Source organism: Canis lupus, chromosome 26 (assembly GCF_048164855.1).
Source record: "Canis lupus baileyi chromosome 26, mCanLup2.hap1, whole genome shotgun sequence".
Lineage (NCBI taxonomy): Eukaryota > Metazoa > Chordata > Mammalia > Carnivora > Canidae > Canis > Canis lupus.
Genome location: NC_132863.1, coordinates 36,449,206 through 36,471,891, shown reverse-complemented (window position 1 = coordinate 36,471,891; position 22,686 = coordinate 36,449,206). Strand labels below are relative to the sequence as shown.

The 22,686-nt window shown below is 46.7% G+C and overlaps 1 protein-coding gene across 23 annotated transcripts in view; it reads left to right on the top strand.

Annotated features, from left to right (window-relative positions):
* ZMYND8 (zinc finger MYND-type containing 8) overlaps positions 1 to 22,686 on the top strand; it is a 143,671-nt gene that overhangs the window by 43,726 nt on the left and 77,259 nt on the right. For 16 of the 23 annotated variants that reach the window (XM_072801332.1, XM_072801349.1, XM_072801347.1 and 13 more), the window contains 2 exons: positions 11,333 to 11,481; positions 20,037 to 20,255. In XM_072801332.1, the coding sequence (XP_072657433.1) occupies positions 11,333 to 11,481; positions 20,037 to 20,255 (368 nt within the window). The other 7 variants (XM_072801350.1, XM_072801348.1, XM_072801338.1 and 4 more) reach the window with 5 other exon arrangements.

Sequence of the window (22,686 nt, the reverse complement as noted above, 5' to 3'; positions counted from 1 at the left end):
CTCATTTGAGGAAGGCTGAGAAGGAGGAGTCTGGGGGAAGAGGTTCTGTCCGGAAGCATGGGGTGGGGTCCTGAGGGCCACCTAGACTGTTCTGCTTTTATCTGGGAGGAAATTCTGAGCCATGCAGGGATTTTGAGCCTGGCTTGGCTGAACCTGTGTCAGCCTGAGGACTTGCTGGGAAAGTTTGTGTCTTCAGTGAAACTTTTTTTCCCCCCCAGGAACAGTCAGGGAAGAGCTAGTCTGGTGCACATGTAGGTGAAGGTGCGAAAAGACTTGGGGAGACTGTGTTGAGCTTTCACGATAACACGTGAGATGTGTTTGTGTGGCATGTGTTGTCTCATTAAATTCTAATAACCCTTTCAGGAAGGTTCTAGTAATCGTAGCTGAATTTAACTTAGGCTCAAAGAGACTTGCCAGAGGATACACAGCTGGCAGGTGGCAGTGCTTGGAGTCAGACCTAGTGGTATGGCTGATTAGCCCGCACACTGCACAACAGTGCCGGGTTGACATTGGCCCACAGCAAGCACACCCTCGGTGATAAGAGAATTACAAGGTGGTATTGACAGCCCTAGGGAACTAGGGAACCAGTCCACTGACTGGTGCAGTTAAGAGCTTTGGGGTGGGAACCAGCTGCAGTGGAACTGCCAGCACCACATGCTGAATTGGGGTGCATGGCATTTGAGCACATAAATGACTTTGTTTCTTGGAATTGCATCCATCAAATGGCTGCAAAAACATCATCCCTCCCCAGAAGGGATTCTAAAGAGGATAATCAAATCACATCTTAAGAAATAGTAGGTGTGAATTGCACAAGCCCTGTTTGAGAAAAAGCACTGTTTCTCTAGCCAGCTCTGCCCTTTCTCCTGACTTGCGTTGTTCACAAACTCCTGCTATTTTTCCTGGTCCCTTTTTTATCAGTGTGTAATCAATCAGTTTCACATTCTCTGTGGAACATATTCTACATTCATCCTCTGTTGACCAGCCGGTTCATCGTGGGCCTCTTTTTTTCTCTGGGCCTCAGTTTCTTTCTTTCTTTTTTTTTTTTTTAAAGATTTTATTTATTTATTCATGAGAGACACAGAAAGCGAGCGAGCGAGAGAGAGGCAGGGACACCGGCAGAGGGAGAAGTAGGCTCTATGTAGGGAGTCTGATGTGGGACTCGATTCCAGGTCTCCAGGATCAGGCCCTGGGCTCAAGGTGGTGCTAAACCGCTGAGCCACCCGGGCTGCCCTGGGCCTCAGTTTCTTTATCAGTAAAATGGGACTACTTAGTATCTACCTTCTTGTAGAATCTTGGTGAGGAGTAAATAAATTGATCACTTGCATTTAGAACAGTGCCTCAGAGATAAGTGGTCAGCAAAGGGCAGCTACTATTATTATAGGTTTCTCTGGCTGTCTTTCCTCCAGGGCGGGGACCTTCCCCTGACAGTTCCCTGGGTAGGCTAGATGTCTAGTAACTAGTTGCTCAGTGACTTTGTCGACGCTCAGGTTCTTGTTTTCTTCTGTTTGAAATGTGCAGTCAGGGCCACCAGGTGAAGTATTAGGCATTATTTTCCTTTTTAATAGATACAGATGCCTCCATGGGTGGTGTATTTACACAAGGTTGGGCTTGCCTGGCAGCTCACTGGAAGCTTCTTTACACCAGGATTTCTCAACCCCGGCTCTACTGACATTTTTGGGCCTGATCGTTTTGGGACTGTTCTGTGCACTGTAGGGTCAGCAGCATGCCTGGCTCCCACCACCTTCCTTTTTCTAGTTGTGGCAACCAAAAAATTGTTTCTTGACATTGCCGAGCGTCTCCTGGGGAGACCCGGTGAGAATCACGGCTTTCTGCTGTTCTAAACACCTGAGCCCCCTGCAAGTGTCACCTGATGAATGCTGGGCCAGCCCTGAGCGCCTCCTGCGTGCTGGGTGCTGGAGGTGCAGATGCAGCCCCTGGCCTGTAGTGAGAGCTCCAGTTTTCTTGTAGCCACTTAAAAATATTTTAAAGAGTTAAATACCCGAACACGGTCAGAAGGAACTGAAGGAGGAGTCGGGAGTGTTTCCTGATTTCCTGGGTGTTTCTCCAGGCCTCTGCAAACCCAGAGCCTACACAGCCCCAATTTCTTTCCCTCAGGTCTATTTCTGGCCAAAATTTTTTCACTTAGGTTTTGTTCTTTGCCAGCACATAAAGATGAGATTTCTTCTTCGTCCCATTTTATGGCTGCATGAGCGTTTTTTTGCATTTTAGCCTCCTGGTGCTGACACTGAAATTGCTTCTTCCCATCTTTGGCTTCCATAGGACGTGCTGTCTTGGCTGTGCCAGTGGGCTGTCCTGTACATTCCTGAGCTGGGGAGCAGGGAGTGGGTGGGCTCACTGATACCCAGGTGACCTTCCCTACGATAAGATGCGACCTGGTCTGAAATCATTGCTTTGTCAAAGGACCACAATGAGCTGACTCTAGAGGGCCTGTCCCCCACCCTTCCCCAGTGTCCTAGCACTTTTCATCTTTATCAAGGTGACTTCCTGAGAGGTCGGCCCCACACCCAGGCCGGCCCAGGGCAGTGTGGGGAGCATCGCCTGGTTACCAGCGGCTCCCTTTCCTTCATCTGAGCCTCTTTATTTCCCCTTCCTTCCTCTAAGCCTGCTAGTCCGCATTGGCTGCCCTGGGGCAGAGTCACCCTTTTATTTCTGAGTTGGCTCTCTGATGGCCACAGTCCCACGCCCCCTCCCCTCCTTTGCAAGCACCCACCAGCACCTGAGCTTTTTAGAACCTGAGCTGGGCCTGGGGTTGGGAGTGACCGGGATCAGCCTGGATAAATAATGCAAATAGTTTCCTCCACGGGGACCCACTCCTCCCGCGAGCCCTCCCCGCGCAGCCAGCTACGTAGCAAAGGCCAAAGGCAACCGGTTCCTCCACACTGTCTTTGTGGTGACTTGGCATAGCTGACGGCCCCCGAGACGCACACACGTTGGGCGCACGCAGCCTTTTGGGCCTGGGCCTGCTCAGGCGGTGGGTGGAGTGCCGTGGTTTCTGGCCTGGGGTTGGGCCCTGCCTCCCCTTGCTTTTGTGAAATTTGAAAGAGCTTGGCATTCTTGAACCAGGAAATTCCTGTTGAGATGTTGTCCCTTTTCCAGAAGGCCTCATCCCCCCGGAGGGGGAGAAGGGGGCTGGGTGGTTGCGACTGCCTCTAGTTGTTGAGGGCAACACAGTTGAATTCATTTGTAAATCAGCCTCTTTCCCCTGGATTGAGGCAATTTCTGTCCTGCCTGTGGAGTTTGGAGGTTCACCTTTTCCATGCGAATGCTGTTGAGTCGCCTCAATCCGCCTGATTTTCAGGGAGGGACCTTCAGAGGGAGAAATGCACCGACACGTAGCGGGAATTTGGCTTTCTAAGGAGAGGCATATCAGAAGTAAGGTTAATTTGAAAATTATTAGAAAATAAAAAAAAAGCTCAAAACCCCTTCACATCGCAAACCAGCACACTCCCTTCTGGACTTCTCACACCAGCCAGCAGGACGAGGGCAGTTTGTTGCGTTTATTCACATCCGGTGAAGCAAATGGCTCTTCGGTGCAGTGTGCTGAGGCTTCGCCGGGCTGCTGGCTGTCGAGGGTGATAAATTAGAGCCGAGAGCCTGGGGACATGGAGGCGCGTCCCCTGCCTCAGACTGCCCGACTGCAGAGAGGAGAGGTGAGGGTGACCTTCCCGAGCCGGGCCACCTAGTGCGTACAAGACAGGGGCTGGCCTGGTAAGTGGTGACTCTTAGCCTGTCCTCTTTGCTGCTTCCTCCTCCCCCTGGGAGAGGCTGCTGAGGATCCGGAAGCAGGAATGTCTGCCGGGTGAGAGCCTCAGTTCTCTTTCAAAGAGAGGGGAGGCCCTGTGAGCAGCAGAGCTTTCTCAATGGCAGGTAAGCGCCCCTTTTCAGGGTTACCTGCCCCTCGCTTGCTTAGCCTCTGAGGTGCTCGGGAATCCTGGAACAGTGACATTTCCCCCCCCCCCCCCCCCCCCCCCCGCCCCCAAGTTGAGAATGACCCTTTTGTTCCACAGCCTTATTTCCATACCAGACCTTTTCCTGGTCCGGGTGAGAAGTTCACCTTCTCAGGCAGGGAGGCCCCTGACAAGGCTGGCTCTTCTGGAGGAGGCTGCGGCAGGCCCCTCGGGCGGGCTGCAGCCTGTCCTCGGGGTGGTGTGGTTCTAGACGGTCGGCGTGTGCCCAGATCATTCCTTTTCGCTCATGTGTTCCTCATGGCTTGGGTATTATCTGCTGGAAGAAAAAATCCTGCCCCCTTCTCAGCCCCATCCCTTTGCTCCCCCATTCTCATTTCTGCTCTGGGCCTGAGGGAAATTCCAGGCTCTGGTTTCATGATGATGTCCTTACTGGCAGATGAGGGCCCTCTGATTCCCGGGGAGGGAGGCCTGTGTGGGTACCTGCTTGTGCCTTTGGACAGCACGTTGAGATGATTAACCGTGCTGCGCTCTGCTGCTCCTAGGAGAGTGGCGAGTGGTCCTGTTTGAAGGAGGCTATGGCGTGGGCTGGCAGTGACCGTGAGTGCTGTGTGCCACTGCCCTGGAGCCCCAGCCAGCGCAGGCCCCTGCTGCCCACCGTGCCTTCGTTCGTGGTGATGGGAGGCAAGCCGGACTGCTCACAGTCTGAAATGCAGAAGTCCTGTCTCGAGCTCATTCCTGTCTCCACGTTCTATGGGCCGGCCGGCGTTTCCATAACTCTGACCTTAAGAAGGCTCCTCTGAGAAAACTAGGCCTGATTTTGCAACGGAGGCATGGGGAAGGAAGAGGAAGAGGAGGAGGAGGTGGAGGAGGAGGAGGAGGGATGATTGTGGGCTTGGAAAAACAGCTATGATTTATGGAGCGCTTACTCTTTGTGGGCATTATGCTGAGAGCTTCCCATGACTGAACTCATTTAATCCTTTTGTAACTCCCCAAGGTACCCTGATCTCCATCCTGCAGAGGACGGAGTTACAGAGAGGTTAAGTAGCTTCCTTAAGCTGCACTGCATGGAGGTCCTAACCACTGTGACACCCTGCCTGTTTCATCTGTGACCTGGTTTATCAGCATATGTGCTCCAGCTTCTGTGCAGGGTGGCCAGCTTGTCCTGCATTGTTGTCAGACTGTCCGACTCTGGACAACCGGCAGTTGGCCACCCTATGTGATCCACGATGCCTGTCGGCTTGTTGATGGGGTTTCTTTTCATTCAGGCCCACAGGCTGGCCGTCCACAGCATTAAGGACATTTTAACACCCACAGAAACACACAGGGTGATACTTCTGGGGAAGTGCCCTTCTGTCCTGCTGGGGCCCTTTCCCTCTCCTAAGGAGACAATTCTCTGTCATGGTGTGTCATTTCCCAAACTCTGGAGAATGTCGAAGGCCATGACTCAGGTGCCGGATGTGGGTGGGGGTGGGGTGCCTGTAGTGGCGGAGTCTGGCAGGCTTGGATGGAGATTGGAAGGGAGCGTGGAGGGTGTGTGTGTGGGTAACTGGGCAGCTCAGTGGTTGAGCGTCCACCTTTGGCTCAGGGCGTGATCCCAGGGTCCTGGGATTGAGCCTGCTTCTCCTTCTGCCTGTGTCTCTCTGTCTGTCTCGTGCCTCTCATGAATAAATAAAATCTTAAAAAAAAAAAAAGGGAGTGTGGGAGAGAGGCGTGGGAAGAGATGACCAAGCAGGCCCCCTGCCTCTAGCCTGTTCTGTGGCACGGCCCATGTTCTGGTGCCACCATTGGGAGGTGAGTGTGCTTCCTGGGGAATACAGCGACCTCACCAACCCCCAGGCCACCATCTGTATTTCCGAGGGAAAAAGGCCAAATGAGAGTGTGCTCTTAAACATAGACCCTGTGTTATGTGGCCCTCTTGCTGTAAAACTGACAGTCCCTCCCTGGCCTGAGGCCATGTGTGAGCCTCCTAGTCACATGGCCTGGGTTCAGATCCCAGCCCTGCTACTTGTGTCATCTTGGGCAAGTGACTTAGACGGAAGTATACCAAAAGCATTTTGAACAGGGCCCCCGACGTTGTATGTATTAAGAGAAAGCCTTAGCTGTTAATACTCCTGGCTTGGGAAAGCTAAGAGGCTGGGTTATCTTTAAGTTTGGTGTCCTTGAGGTCAGGGGACATCTAGGAAGGGCCGAGTGGGATTATTCCTGGTGGTTCACAAGACACGAGTTGGAGAAGGATCTCATCACATGTTCCTAATACCCAGTAGGCCTTCCCGTATTATTAAGATTTCAGTGAAATGTCACAGGAGGGGAAAGTTCTGCTGTTTCCTGATCCATGCCAAGCTGTTCTCCTGCGTCACTGCTCTGTCCTTTGCTTGGAGGAGCTGTCCTCCCTTGCCCATGTTAACTCCTTCAAAACCAGACTTATTTTTCGGGGGAGATGGGAGTTAGGAGGCAGAGGGTCACTGGTGGGCTGATGCAGTAGTAGAATTGCAGGCCCCTGCTACCCCACGGAGAGGACTTTCAGATCAAGAGTGAACCATTTCCCTGGTAATTCAGTCTACAGTGGCTGTTTGTCATCCTTCCAAGTTTATAGATGTGTTTAGCAATAAATCCTTGTCAGAATTAAATCATTAAAAAATGAAAAAAAGCTTGACTCAGCTTTCTTTCTGGACGAAACGGTTCTTAAGGCAGCCTTGTTGCCATGACTGCAGTGATGTCCACACCCACTATTCTGTCCCCACCTGAGGCCTGGGAGTGGGAAGGTTTTTTTTTTTTTTTAGTGGGAAGGTTTTTAAGTCAGAATGCTCTCCTGCTCCCTCATGCTTTGGAAGGACTGTGAATCCAGTTGGCATTTCTCACTTTTCTCCTTAAGAGCCTCACTGAAAGCCTGTGCCTTTGACAGATGTGTCTGTTGCTTGGAACCTGTTAAACTGCTGCCCCTTGGACATAGCCGCCAATCTCTCATTAACTCTAGAGGGAGTTGGTGTGTTGGTAGCCAGGGACAGAATTGGGGTTTTCGTGGTTTGCTGGGACTAGAAGGTTGGGGTCCTCTAAGGTACATACAGCCTTCTCTCCGATCCCTCTGTCTCTGAGCAGGACCCTGGTTTCCCCTTTGGTTTCCTGCTTGGGTAAAATGCTGTCTGTGGCTTATATTGCTTATGTGTATATTTCTCTCTTTTCCTCGGAATAACGAATTTGAAAGTTCAGAAGACACCTTTAGATCCTGTCGTTCTGTAGTTTTAAATCTTTGGAGTTGATGACGCCCTTGGCAAGGTGATGTAGGCATGGCTCTCTTCTCAGGAAATTGTGTCCTTGTACAGAACTGTGGCTTGTAGATTGTCGGTCCCTGAAGCACCTTCATGGATGCGAAATGAGAAATTCTGGTCTGTTCCTTTTATCTCTTCTCCTATTTTGCAGATGGAGCCTGACAAGTAGAGAGGCTGGCCTGGCATCTTCTCCTATTTAGCTGTTTTATTCTCTTGCCTTGCCTCCTTGCTCCATTCTGTCTTCACAGCGCCAGACCGAGCCCACAGGTGGCTGTGGGGCAGGAGAGCAGATGGGCTTCTCAGTGTAGAACGGGGTTCTCAACACTTGGGAACTGGGATTGCATCTCCTAAACACACATCCTGGAGGATCTGAAACCAGTGTGCATCCAAATTCTCTGGAGGGCTCCTTAAGCCGCAGATCGCCAGGCTCTATTCTATAGTTTCTGATTCTGTAGCTCTGGGGTAGGGTCTGAGACTGTGCCTTTCTTACAAATTCCCAGGTGGTGCCACTGCTACTAGTGTGGAGACTGCTTTTTGGGATCCACCGTCCCAGGGCGTCTCAGTCACAAGTGGGTAACTTATGCTGTCCAGGGAGGGGCTGGTGTCCTTTCTGCCTCCTGGAGGCTGGCTAAGCGTTGGCGAGGCTGTGTTGATCATCTACCATATTTCTGTATTCCAGCACAATGATTCTCCAGGAGGCTAGTCCCACCCCTCTGTGAATGTTTGGGAAGTACGCGGGGGTGCTTTTTGTCATCAGTGTGTTTGGGAGCTCTGTTTGCAGCGAGTGGGAGTGTGCCCAGGTGTTCCTTGCAATGAGGGAAGCTGTCCCTTCCAAAATACAGCGGGCTCCATTAAGAAACTTGGAAACACATGACTTGCTTGTTGTCCTGAAATGTTCCCTTAACTTTTCTGCTGGTGTGTCTTTGCTCCTATACTTTCTTCTTTAAAAATCTACCCACAGGGGCGCCTGTGTGGCTCAGTGAGTTGGGCATCTGACTCTTGATTTTGGATCCGGTCATGATCTCATGGTCGTGAGATCGAGCCCCACATTGTGCTCCATGCTCAGCACAGGGTCTGGTTGGGGTTCTCCCTCCCTCTCTCTCTGCCTCCCCTTTCTGCTGCCCTGCCACTGGGTGCGGTGTGCTCTCTTTCTCTCAAATAAATAAGTCTTTAAAAGAAATAAAATCTTTAAAAAAAATCTATCCACAAATAAAACAAAACATAATAAATACCAAAAGCTTTGCCCAGTTGCTTTCAATTTTGGGCTGGCCAAGATGCCCTTTCTTCTGGGATGCATTTCCTTGGGGCCTCGAAAACACCTTTGTGGTTTTTTAGTTTTATTTTTTTAAAGGTCTAATTTGTTTCTCTGAGAGAGAGGATGAACAAGCGGAGGGGCAGAGGGAGAGAAAGAGAAGTAGGATCCCTGCTGGGCAGGGAGCCTGACTCACTGGGCTCTATCTTAGGACCCTGAGATCATGACTGGAGCCCAAGGCAGATGCTTAACCGAAGGCAGATGTGTAACCGACTGAGCCACCCAGGTGCCCCAATTTTTTACTTATATTTTAATAGGCTCCACACCCAGCGTGGAGTCCAACATGGGGCTTGAACTCACATGGCCCTGAGATCAAGACCGGAGTTGAAATCAAGAGTTGGATGTTAAGCAGCTGAGCCACCCAGGTGCCCCAACCAAAATACCTTTCTTAAACACACATACTCTGATCCTTGAGCAGAGTTATTTGGGGTTTATCAGCTCCACGTTGAACAACTCCCAGACTTGAGTCTTCCTGCCCTCCCCAAGCCTGTGGTAATTGGTCCCAAATTTGTCCATCTGGTGACATTGTTTATTCTGAACCAGGCCTTTGCCATTTGCTAATTACTGGGTTTGATTTGCACGTGCTGCTTTTTTACATGCAACTGAACCTCCCAAATACCTCACTTTAAATTTATTTTCATAAAGTAGTCTATGCTCCTGATAGATAAAGTACACAAGGGTACACCGTGAAAAATAATCCTTCCCCCACTGCCTGCATGTTTTCCTCCCCCGAGGCAGCCGCTAGTCCCCGTAGAGAGCTTTTTAGTAGTTTTGTGTTCATCTGGGAATGTTCTAGGCTTGTGCCAACTTAGATATATAACATCATTTTTGGTGTGTGTGTGTGTTAATCTGTTAATGGTGCTCAATGTGTGTTGCTTTTTAAACCCGATACGACGGGTGGAGATAGTCATGCATCTGTTTGCATAGAGGTGCCTTCTTATTTTTAATGACCATAGAATATTCTGTATGAAGGGCATCTGGCTGGCTCAGTTGGTAGAGCATGCTCTACCATGTGGCTCTTGATCTCGGGGTTGTGAGTTCAAGCCCCACATTGGGCTTAGAGATTATGCAAAAAAAAAAAAAATTATTCCACTGTATGGCTATGGTATGTTACTAGATCACTCCTCAGTTTGTGGACATTTCAATCCTTTCCAGGTGTGGGTACAACACCCAGTACTTCATTTGAATCATCTTGGGGGTGCTTTGCTCTCTGTGACTCTTATCTGTAGCATGTGTTTCTAGGAGCAGATTATGGAGTCAAAGACAAGGTGGAGATGGAGAGTCTTCACTTATGAGGGTGGAGTGGGTTAAGGACCTCTGTTGGGTATGGGAGAGAGGAGATTCTCTCTAGGGGAACACCAGTCCCAGGCTGCACCTTTTTGGTGGATTTTCCTGCCTAACTAGCTGTGGTGTGCCTTTGGGTCATCCTTTGGGCTCTCTGCCTCCATTTTGAAGTCTGTGGGATGATCCAAGCTCTGGGGTTTCTTCTCCCTCAAGGTGCCTGCAGTTAGCATTTAATATCCTTTCAGGGCTATGGGTCAGTGCAGCACCTGCAGCACTTGCTCAGGATTTTTCTGAAATTGCCTGGTGAGACTGGATCAGCCTTTGCAGAAGTCCTTCACTGTCTCCTTTAATGAATGTCCTGGAAGATGCTCTGACTTTCAGTTGGAGGGAAACCCCTAGGAGGCCTTGCGTGTGTCTGTACCAAACCATGTTCACCTGCCCCAGTGGCCCCTGTCCACACATGGAGGTTGGTGACGCACGGCGTGTCCTGCGTGCTGGGGCTTGCCAACAAGTTAAAAACAGTGGGGAGGAGCATCGTCAGGTTAGCATTGGGGATAGTCGTCCTTCTGGATTTCACATCTCACCCCATCACCTTTGCTTTTACATAGCTGTCTTTCCTCGGGACTGTAACTTCTCTTTCTCAGAATGTAAGGCACACCACGCTGTGTCATTATTTCGTCCCTACGCTAATTAGATAGCCACCGGGCATGGAACGGATCCAAGGCCTTGCAGGTGAAGGCTGGGTGGTGGTGGAAGTGTCTGTGTTTAAATGAGATGCTAGAAGAGTCAGCATGGGAAGGAATGAATCAGTTGGGGAGGCATGGGGCTGGCATGTCTCAGGTGAGAATCAGTGAGAATGTCATTTGTGTCTGTCCCTTTGGAAAAGAAGTCACAAGCACAACACAGTGAATGTTGTCATCTTCCACAAAGAAGTATGTGTGCCTTCCTTCGATTGCTTGAAGTGTGTGGCCTTTTTGGCCTGTCTCTCATGGTTTCCTGCTGTTGCCATGAAGCATGGGTATGGAGAAGAAATAGTTCTTTGGGATAAGGACGGTACTGGTATCTGTGTGACACAACTCATGGTGGCTGAGTCATAACCAGGTCAACTGGGACACAGGAGAGAAGGGTGGGAATATTGGCAAATGGAGAGCACATTTCCAACTAAAAAATGGCCCAGTGGTTGGTATTCAGATCTGTCTGATGCCATAAGGCCACGCAGGCTCAGATTTGTGGTGTGTTTTGTTTTCTGTTTGTTTTTTAAGAGAAGCCAGAAGTCCAGATTATGTGAAGCATCTCAATTTTTATTTTCTGGCAGTGAATTAAAACTTTAACAAAAGTGGTGTTAGGCTGAAGAGAGAGTGTCTGACCTTTGAGACAGTTAACCGAAGAGATGGGGTGAGTGGATTTCCGGAAGGATCAACACTACAGTGGCATCGGGCCCGGGGACAGAATGCGTTGTGTCACACACACACACCCCCTCCCCGGGGGGCCTAGGCCTCCCTGACTGCTTTAAAATATGTGGTCCTGTGTGTCTCTTTCAGATCCTGGCTCCACAGAGAGAACAGCCCAGAAAAGAAAGTTTCCCAGCCCTCCGCATTCTTCCAATGGCCACTCGCCACAGGACACATCCACAAGCCCCATTAAAAAGAAAAAGAAACCCGGCTTACTGAACAATAATAATAAGGAGCAGGTAAAGGGCCACTGGGGATGGTGCCCACACCAGCAGGATGAAGGCTGTAGTGAGCAGTGCTGCAGCTTTCTGGGTGTTTCTGACAGCCGGTGTTATTGGCATTTAGCAAGCTGCCTTGTTCCAGCTGTCATTTGTATAGGACAAGAAGGGCAGCTCAAAATGAGTCTAGAAATTTCCAGTGGCTTTTTAGATCTGTTTTGGGGGACAGAGCAATGATCCAGAAGAGCTGAGGATACCGTGCTGTAGGATTTGGGGATTTTCCTTGGTTTTCTTTTTTTTCCCACTCTAGGGCAGTTTCCCCAAGTGGCCTGAGTTTTTCCTGCTAGGCCATGCCAGTAGGATGGTTCTGAGCTCTGCCTGGAGGTGGTTGCGTGATGGAGGCAGGCTCCCTCCTGGTCTCAGCTTTCTCATCTGTAAAATAATGTGGTAACACAGCTGCCAACTCTACCTATTGCCCACTGCCCTCTTCCATAATTGGTCACCCTTTTGTCTCATTGTGCATAGACCCTGGGGCTTTGGGTGTCTTCTTGAATCCCATCCTCCTTCTGCAGCCAGGACCTGTCAACTAGATAAGGAAAATCCATTAGCCGTCTGAGCTCTTAAGAAACCCAGCTTTAAAATTCTCTGATGCAGGCTAGATAGATTCTCTTCTGATTTGAAAAGAGGAGAGATGCTTTAGTGGACTGTGAGGTCAGATCTCCTGGCATTGGAGGAAACAGGATGCCCCAGTGGTTCTGCTAGCATTTCAGTAGAGATTCCTTGGGATGCATTCATCCATCTTTTGTGTTACGGAGTGCCGAAGTGGGCCCTGGGGATTGGAGGTGGAATAACACAAGGTTGTTGCTTTCATGGGAAGAAACCTAGCAACGGTTAAATGCTCAGAACTGGGAGAGGGGTGCATTTCTGCACACTAATCTATTTCCATTCTCAAAATTATATAGCGAGATGCCAGCACTGCCTTGGCTGTGTGGCTGTGGGCAAGTTAACCTCTTTTTGCCTAGTTTGCTCATCTACTGAAACGGGAATAATAGTCCCACTACTAATTTCACGGGGTTGGGGTGGTAAACCGAGCTACATGATGTCAGTCATAATAATAAAAAATTAGGCCAGGCTCCACACTAAGTGGAATAATCACAAAAACTATGTGTGAAATAATGAAATGACAGCTATAGAAGTGTTCTAGATCTGTGCTGTTTGAGATGATAGCTACAAGCCACATGTGGCCATTGAGCACCTGCAGATGGCAAAGGGGTTGAGTTGTGGTTTTTTGAGCCAAAATTTCTAAAGTTTTTATTTAAATTTCAATTAGTTAACATACAGGGTAATATTAGTTTCAGGTGTACAATATACTGATTGAACACTTCCATACAATACCCCGTGCCCATCACAGGAGGTGGTCTCCTTGATCTCCACCCCCGTCCCCCCTGCCCCCTGTGTGTATCACCTCCTCTGTGATAGCCATCAGTTTGTTTGTTCTGTATATTTAAGAGTCTGTTTCTTGGAGGAACTGGATTTTTTATTTTAATTTAAGTGGCTGCCTCTGGCTTATGGCTACTGTGTTGGATAGTCCAGATCTGATGAGTTGGGAATCTAATGAGTTGGGACTCTTGTTAAAAGAGAAGAAACAGGTCCTAAATAAATTTCTAGGAGGGTTGAGCAATATATATGATAGTGCTGGTGAATACTAATACTAATACTAAGAGCTAATACTAAGAGCTACTAATACTACTAAGAGCCGTTGGTTGACAGCATGTCACTTCCTGTTGTAAAGCATTTTTCTGTGTTAATGTTTATAATAATCCTGTGGGAAAGGACTGTAACTGTGTCCACTTTACAGATGAAAACTGAGAGGTTCAGAGAAGTTAAGTTGTCTCCTCAAGGCCTCAGGGCGAAGCAGAACCTGCATTTGAGCTTAGGTCTGCATGTCTGGCTTTAAGCGCTGAGGACGTATCCCTGTCACCCAGGAGGCATGCCATAGCTACTGGGCATGAAGACTGGGGGATGTGAAGGGGTGCCTGGGTGACTCAGTTGGTTAAGTGTCCGATTCTGGATTTCGGTTTTGATTGTGGTCTCGGGATTGTGGGATCGAGCCCTGCCTTGGGCTCTGCACTGGGTATGGAGCCTGCTAAAGATTCTCTCTCTCAAAAAAACCCAAAATACCAATGAAGGCCACGGATAATCCCCAAACCTTAATTTAGCTAGTAATTTAACTTCCTGGACAAACCTTTTCTTACCAGGTAACTGGAAGACATGAGGCAGGTTGTGTCCCTTCTGTGCAGAAAGCCTTGTCCTTTGTCCTCTCCCTTGTGTATGCACAAATGCATCACAGTTTTGAGTTTCTACGTATCTTTTAAGGAATTGACTTGTACCTCTCTTTTTGGAAGCTAATCAGCTTGGGTAGTCCATGCATTTTCTTCTCCTTTTCCTCATCCATGTGTTAGTACTGTTTCTGTGACACTCAGGGCCCATGACTACAATGATATGTTTGTCAGTCTGTGTCCCCCTTTGGATTAGCCGCCTCAGAAAGTAGCCAGTGTTTGGTGGCTGCTGTCACTACAGGGTGGGGGCTCATGAATACATATTGTACTCTGGGTGTGGAAAAGAGGAGAGACTGAGTAGCTGGACACAGGGCATGGTTACACCCCTGAATAATCTGTCATCTTCAGTATTGATAGAAGACTGTTGCCCAGAGAAAATGCAGTCCTGACCTAGAGATTGGGCTCTTTCTAGCTCCACTGCATCTGGGAAATTCACGTTGGGATCTTGTCAGTTTTTTTCCTGTCTTTGAGATTGAGTTACCTTGTAAAATAGGGTTTTGGACTGGAAACATCATAAGGTTGATTGTAGGTTTGTTTTTCAGACCTAAAACTCCCTGGGGCCGAACAGTCAGGAGCTGGCAAAGGAGAAACAGACCTAACTGCACAGAAATGACATTCCTGACCTTTGACCCCATAATTCATTTTAGCATATAATATTTGCATAGTAGTGGCAGCCTCCCTCCCATACAATCTGTTTTTCCTTAAGGGGAACTTAAATCCCTTAAAAAAAAAAAATCCTCTGGACACTTTCCCCTTTCTCTTTCTTTCTTTTAGAATTTTATAGCGTTACAAAATTATGGAATTAAAAGCAAATTGTAGGTCTGCAAGGGCTGGGTTTTACCAATAATATAATTTCTTAGTCACCATTATTTGAAGATCATGGGATTTCAAATAGCAACTTGTATTTTTGAGTTCTTATAAAAACTCAGAAAAAGCCGGCAATAGCTGGAGTGGAGTAGAGCCTGCCCCTTTAGACACAGGGTCTGGGTCCTCTAGTTTTCCATACTTCCACCCCTCCCCAGTGTCACACCCTGCCTGCTTTGTGCATTCCTTCTGCCTCTGGCTCTTTCAGGCACCAAAGTGCCTTTGATTTTTGGCATATGTCAAGATTCTTCTCCCTTCTCTTTTTTCTTTATTTTCTTCTTTGTGTTCAAAAAAGAAAGCTAGTCTGGTCTTATAAAAAGAAACAAAAACCCCCCCATGTTTTTCCATTTTGGGTAGAGACCTTTTATTACCTAGTAGAGAGATGGGGGTTGACCTTTTTAAGATTGGCCCCCATTTCACCCATTTTTCATATATTAGGAATTGAGTACTTTTAGGGTAGTTGTAAGAGTAACTTTAAAACACGCTTTTTATTGTTTGGCGCCTGCCTTTGACCCAGGGCACAATCCTGGAGTCCCATGTCGGGCTCCCGGAATGGAGCCTGCTTCTCCCTCTGCCTGTGTCTCTGCCCCCCTCCATGTCTATCATGAATAAATAAATCTTTAAAAAAAAACACTTAATTTTTTTGGGGAGAAATGTAGTTAAGGCTTACAGTTAATTTTTATAGCCTTTTGGCTGAATGGTTTCACGCTGTAGGAAAGGTTTGAAAATGTGGAGGTGCTTTTTCTTGGGATTGGGTTGGGGGGAGACATCCCACGGCCTGGAAGGATGCTCCTGGCATTTTGTGGAAGGCTAGGTTGCCAAATATCCTGCAGTAGATGGCCCAAGAAGTATCTTCCCTCACATGACATTATTATGGACTTTACTGAAAAACACCAATCTAATTTTTAGGTCTCAGGACATTTGATTATGAAGACTCCTTTTGGGAGGATTCCCCCTCCCCCTCCTTAACAGATTGAGAAATAATCTGCTAACAGATTGGATGGCCAATGTTATACCTTTGATCAAATATGGCAGAGAAATGATGCAGCTCCTCCTCGCTGTCTCTGAGTACAGAATATATATATATATATATATATATGTATATATATATATATACCATAAATGGGTGGGCTGGCTTTTATTTTTTATTTTGTTGGGCCTGTGCATTGTCTTAAAAATAAAAAAATATCCACAGAAGCCCCTTGTTGGGCTGAGGCAGTGTTTTTTTTTTTTTTTTTTTTTGAGGCAGTGTTTTAACCGTTGAGATGATTTGGGGGGTCGCAGGCTTGCTGGCCTCTCCCTGAGCTCTGGCAGCACTGGGTGTGTGTACCTGCCGAGCTGTGTCGATCGCTGGAGCTGAACCGGGGCTGCCCCTTGAGATGGGCCCCAAGTTCTGCCTCTCCTTGTTGTCTTGCCAGCGTCCAGGCTGGATGCCAGTGACATTCCTCACGCTCCAGGGCTGGGCAGTTTTTCTTAGAGTGGAGGCATATTTTGCAGTATTTGTGCTTTATTTATTTATTATTTTTTAAAAAAGATTTTATTTATTCATGAGAGGCAGAGAGCGAGAGAGAGAGAGAGAGAGAGAGAGAGAGAGGGGGGCAGAGACACACAGGCAGAGGGAGAAGCAGGCTCCATGCAGGGACCCTGATGTGGGACTCGATCCCGGGTCTCCAGGATCAGGCCCTGGGCGGAAGGCGGCCCTAAATCTCTGAGCCACCCGGGCTGCCCGTATTTGTGCTTTAAATGCTGAAGAATAAGAGCTGGAACATGGAGTATTTTTGCTCATGTATGTTACCTCTGTGGTCCATGTAGGAGTTTGAATCTGTGGTTTCCCCGTTTTGCACACATGTAGCCTGTGCTCACACACAGCCGGAGCACCCGTTTTCTGCTTTACGCAGGAGAGGTGTTTGCTGACTACAAAGCCTGGGAGCCAGGTGCTGCCCAAAGCCTGTTTTTGTAAGTAAAGTTTTATTGGCACATTCATTCATTTACATATTGTCTCTAGTTGCTTTTTTGCTACTGTGGCTAACTGGAGTCCTTGTAATAGGGACCACAGGACCTTCAAAGCCCTCCGCTATTTACTGTCTTTGTAGGAACCTTTACAGAATAAGTCTTTTGGCTGCTGGTATAAGGCTGAGAGGTATTAGAGAAGTGAATGAATGAGCCCTGCCTGTTTTCTTGTTCAGTCAGCCTGTGGGAGAAGCAGGGAAATAACACTTGCTCACACAGCCTATAATAACACAGGTTGCAACCTGTTTGCCTTACCAGCAGGCTGGTAACACACCTTCTACATAGCGGGGAGAAAATCTTAACTGCTTTTGCCTGGAATGATTTTGCTTTTCCTTTTTTAAATGTTCTATATTTGTTATCAGACTATGTTTATGGAGCAGGAAACACTTACAAGCAGCAGATAAGGCAAGTATCTGATGGCTACGGAGGTTACCAGGCAGCTGGTTCTCAGCAGCAACAACCACTACTTCAGGAAAGAGGGAATATCCTGAAGAGAGTTGGGAGCAGCCTGGCACGCACCCCTCCCTCCCCCAGGAACACCCTGTTCCCAGCCAGATGTGGGGTAGGGGCAAGGACATGGGGGGAAGCTTAACTTCAGAAATGGCTTCTACTCTACAGGAAAGACCTGGGTTGTTAGGGAGATTAGCTGGCCTCTTCGATTCTTCCAGTTTCGTTTAGATTGGCTCTTCCTGTCCTATTATTAACTTGCTGAAAGGAAGTCAGGCTCTGAACTATGGCTTACTGCTGTGTTGCAGAAGCCACAAAAGCATTCTGGAAGACCTCACTCAGGTTAGAAATAGTTCCTGCTTGAGTCGCTTTAACCTAGTTTTCTCATCTGTCAAGTAAGACTAGTAGTGTCTATCTTGAGTACCTCTCTGGGGGATTATGAGGAGAAAATGAAGATGGTGTGTAGGAGAGTATGTTGAACTTGTAACATGGAGGGAATATGGTAACGATGTTACTCCCTGGAAACCAAGTATAGAGTGCTGTATCCAGCTGAACCAAGGAAATAACTGGGCTCAAGAATTAGCAATCACCCTTAAAAGTCTTAGATGTTTTCTCAGTAGAAATGAGAGTAGGGAGGCTTAGAAGAATGGATTAGCAAAGATCTGCTAAGGAAGCATCTGGGAGGTTTGATAAAAAGGAGTGTAGAAATAGGCATGTCGAGAACATTAAAACCTCATAATAAAAACCGGGAACACGACATGGCTGCTTGTAATTTCGACCGCTCTTTTCCATTATTCTGGAGGTCCCAGGATAAAATAAGGGCCCCATTAAAATAAGGAGAAAAGAAAAGTGTAAACATACTAGAGATGAACAGACAAAACTGATCTTGCCTAGAGAAGATATTTTTATTTTTTTATTTTTTTATTTTTTATTTTTTATTTAGGATAGTCACAGAGAGAGAGAGAGGCAGAGACATAGGCAGAGGGAGAAGCAGGCTCCATGCACCGAGAGCCCGATGTGGGATTCGATCCTGGGTCTGCCAGGATCGCGCCCTGGGCCAAAGGCAGGCGCTAAACCGCTGCGCCACCCAGGGATCCCCAAGATATTTTTAATCTAAACTATTAGAACTCTTTATATATTAGGTCAGGATTAACAAAAATCTAACAACATTTCTGTGTACCAACAAATAGCTACTTAGAAAGTAGGATAGAAAATGATTTCATTCATAGTACCAACAAAAATTATGCAGCTTTAACCAACATACGAGATCTTTGTCGAGGAAACCGAAATGTTTTGCTGAAGGACAGGAAAAAAAAGCTTATTGTCAAAGATAGGTACTGTGGTTGTGGCTGAGCTATTGTCCATGGAATTGAGGCTCATTGTGGGTTGAGTAGCTTTCTTAAGGTCGCACAGCTACTTACTGGGTCATTTTGATGATTATCACCAAAATTTCTTTCTTTATTATTTTTAAGTAGGCTCCATGCCCAGCATGGAGTCCAGCTTGGGGCTTGAATGCACAACTCTGAGATCAAGACCTGAGCTGAGATCAAGAATTGAATGTTTAACCAACTGAGCCACCCAATTGCCTCCAGAATTTCATTTCATTCCTTTTCTTTTTCTTTTTCTTTTTCTTTCTTTTTCCTTTTCCTTTTCCTTTTCCTTTTCTTCCCTTCCCTTCCCTTCCCTTCCCTTCCCTTCCCCTTTCTCTTCCTTTTTCTTTTTCTTTTTCTCTTTCTCTTTCTTTCTTTTTCTTTTTTCTTTTCTTTCTTTTAAAAGAGAGATCTCTTTTAATCTTTTAAAAAAGATTATTTATTTGAGGGAGGCTGGGAGGGGCAGAGGGAGAAGGGGAGAGAGAATACTGAGCAGACTCCCCTCTGAGCACGGAGCTCGACATGAGGCTCGGTCCCACCACCCTAAAATCATGACCTGAGCCAAGACTGAGCTTAACTGACTGAGCTACCAAGCACCTTTCCCCCAGAATTTCTTATAGTACTTCTTAAATACTGTGTTTGTAGACATTTTCCTAATGAATTTCTTCTGAGTAATCTTCTGTGTTCAGAATGTGGCTTTGCTAGATTCTATAATGTGTCATTAGGGGAACATTTCTCTTGATATTCTGGAGTCAGAAGGGGTTTTGAGTCCCACGAATTGGCCACTGGTGTGAATTGGCCATTCGTATCATCTTTCTGCTGTTGGTCGCTCTGAATAGGATATCTGGTGCTTCTGCAAAAACCTACCATGTTAGAGAATCATGGCTTTAAGAAGCCATTGGTTGGCTCAAATACTTTAGTAGACTTGAAAAAGAGTTTTTTTTTTTTTTTAATGACTCAAATCCAGTTGATTTATTCTCCCAAAGCCTGCTGTTGAAAGAATCCTAGGGTAAATTGCCACACTTGTTGGTTTTGTTTAGACTTCCATATGTTGGTCTCTTAATTATATTAGTAATGGCAGCACCGTGTTAAATGCATACGGTATATCATCCTGCTTAATTCCAACCCAAATGCCATGATGTTAGGTATTATTATCCCCATTTTACAGATGAGAAAATTGAAGCTGAGAGGTTGAGTTTTGTCCAGGGTCATGCAGCTGGTAGAGCTAAAATTTGAATCTGGGTATGCCTGGGTTGTGGCCGTTGTAACTATTCTGCGAGGGCAGCCTATTAATTCTTAGACACCAGCTTTTCAATCTATGGCTTCTGAAAATAGAAGAGAGAGAGAGAGAGATAAAGATAGAAAAATCTTAGTATCTAATGACCTGCAGACTCTGTATTTAGTAGAGTAACCCAAGATAGATTTTTAATGAATGTGTGAAATGCTGTGATTTTTCTTTTGTTGTTATTGATGTATTTGTTCAAATTCCTTTTGAGAATGCACATTTGTTTTGAAACCAAACCTGTCTTTCTTGCCTACATTTCAGTCAGAACTAAGACATGGTCCGTTTTACTATATGAAGCAGCCACTCACCACAGACCCTGTTGATGTTGTACCGCAGGATGGACGGAATGATTTCTACTGCTGGGTTTGTCACCGGGAAGGCCAAGTCCTTTGCTGTGAGCTCTGTCCCCGGGTTTATCACGCTAAGTGTCTGAGACTGACATCGGAACCAGAGGGGGACTGGTTTTGTCCTGAATGTGAGGTTAGTTCCTGACGAATGAATGCATTATCTGCTTCATTTCCTTTCCTTTCTCTTTCTTCCTTTTATTTTAAAATTTTCAAATAATCCAGATACAGGAAAAAAAAAAAAAGTCTTGCCTTCCACTTGCTCTCTCCTGGTCACCCCCTTTTGGGACCAGCTTTGGCAGGTGCCTGAGCACCGCAACTATCTCAAAGACTCAGACTGCACTGTGTGAGTTTTGATTCTCCATGGGTCTTTGGATCACTCTGGGATCTGCAACCTTCTCTCATTCTCCTGTAATGAACATTTCAGAAGTTAACTTTATAAACTGTTAACAGTTCACATATGTTGAAAAGATCGCATGCTGTTTTTCCTCTTCTTGGATATTGTCTCCTGCTGCATCATTGACTCATCGGCGGTAGCCCGAGCGGAGAAGACCAATTTGGGTTGTGTGCTCCATGTGGTTGTCATCTGATGCTTTCATTCATGACACAACAGTTTCTCGAGTGCCTGTTAGGTGCTGGGGATCCAACAGTGAACAAAAAGAGGCACGCATTTCATGCTTTTCAGGAGAAGAGGACAAAAATCAAATAAAATGAAGAGGAGGAGTTGGGTGGAAGGTGTTTGTTTCCCTTTCATAAGAAGAGGCCCGGGAAGGCCTCACTAAGCTTTGAGAACCTCAAGAAGAAGAGGAGGAGTGAGGGGTGGCACAGCGGTTGAGTGTTTGCGTTCACACCCAGGGCTGTGATCCTGGAGTCCTCGGATCGAGTCCCGCGTCAGGCTCCCTGCATGGAGCCTGCTTCTCTCTCTGCCTATGTCTCTGCCTCTCTCTCTGTGTCTCTCATGAAGAAATAAATTACAAAAAAAAAAAAAAAAAAGTGAGTCATGCCTCCTGTAGGTGAGAGGGCTGCAGGTACAGAACCTGAGCAGAAGCACACTGGCTTTAGTGAAGAACATCTGTTGTATCTCATTTGTAGGAAAGCCTAAATGTTTTCCTTTTATTAAAACAATTATTACTGTGTCCACAATTCTGCGGTGTCTTCTATTCTTGGCAACTTCCAATTCAAAGGCTTTTTCAAGATGCTGCAAATGATGTCATCTACAAAATCATTTAACATGGAATGTCACTTGGGTTCGAAGGTATATTAGAACTTGATCTCAAACAAGAAAGCTTTTTGTGTATGGAATGAAACGTTCTCCCCAATGTCTTTAGTGAGGAAAAAAAGCAAGCTATAGGGTGGTGGCTGTGGTACTGCTTTTGTGTTGGGAAAGGAAAAAAAATAAATATATAAAAAGAGATTAGACATCACATTGATATGATGATGATATTTTAATGGTGTTCTGCCCCTAAAGTTGTGAAAGATGGCTCCTGGTTCTCTGGGATACTTGAGACAGAAAGATAAGGTGCTTTGCTCAGCGATGCCCTCTTGTTGCAGAGCTCTACCAGGTTCTGTTACATTTAATGTGGGCACCGAAGTCTTCGTCTGTTTCTTTTTGTCTTAACCCACCCTTCCAGTTGTTTAATGATTTTGTAGAAAAGATAGTGGCTTTTGTTACAAGTAATAGATCTTGATGGATTCGATGGATGCAGGGTAGAACAATAGGAGTTTATTCTCATCTATAGAAAGAACCCAGAGACAGTGCCAGGCCAGAGTTTGTTCACAGCCAGACTCTTTCTGTTTCCCTGTTGAGGCAATGCTCCCCCCCCACCCCCAAAGCCCGCAAGATGGCTGGGGTTTTTATCACTTGTATCTAGACAAAAATCCCTCTAAGAGTGTTTCTCTGTACAACCCTTTTTTGGTCAAACACAGGAGGACTTTGCCCTACTACAGCCTCCAGCTGACTTGCCCTTGGCCTCATTGGTCAGGATTGGGCCAGTCTTCAAGCATTAAAAAAAAAAGAAAAATCTTGAAAATGCTTGTCTGGCATTTTCAGTCTGTATCATGAGAACCAGGCACTATCAGCCAGGAGGGAAGGGATCAGGTATGGAGGAGAGGTGAATGTGTTCACCATGGATAGTTTCCTGGAAATGAACAATAATTCAAACAGACAGGTGTTCTGTGTCTAAGATGTAGAGCCCCAAATTTCTTCCCGGGGTGCATTGGCGATGCAGTCAGTTGGGAAGACTGTCTCCAGCTTGGGTAGCTAAGGAGTTAGCTATGTGCGTCACATACTGTTTTCAGCTTCTGAGCAATTCATGTGTTGCCCTTTCCTCGACAACCAACCAGACACATCTAAAAGTTCCTTTTGGAGGATCCAGAGATATGAAGGATGGAAACTAAATCAAGATTAATTGGAGAAAACTTTTCTCAGCTCTCCCTACACAGATGGTTAAAGAGTGTTTCCTGACATCATCAGACTTTGCTATTTTGGTGTTGCTGCTACATAAGGAGCCTGAAGCTCTGGGATATGGTACCAGATTGACATAGCAGAGTCTGGTTTCAGACATTTC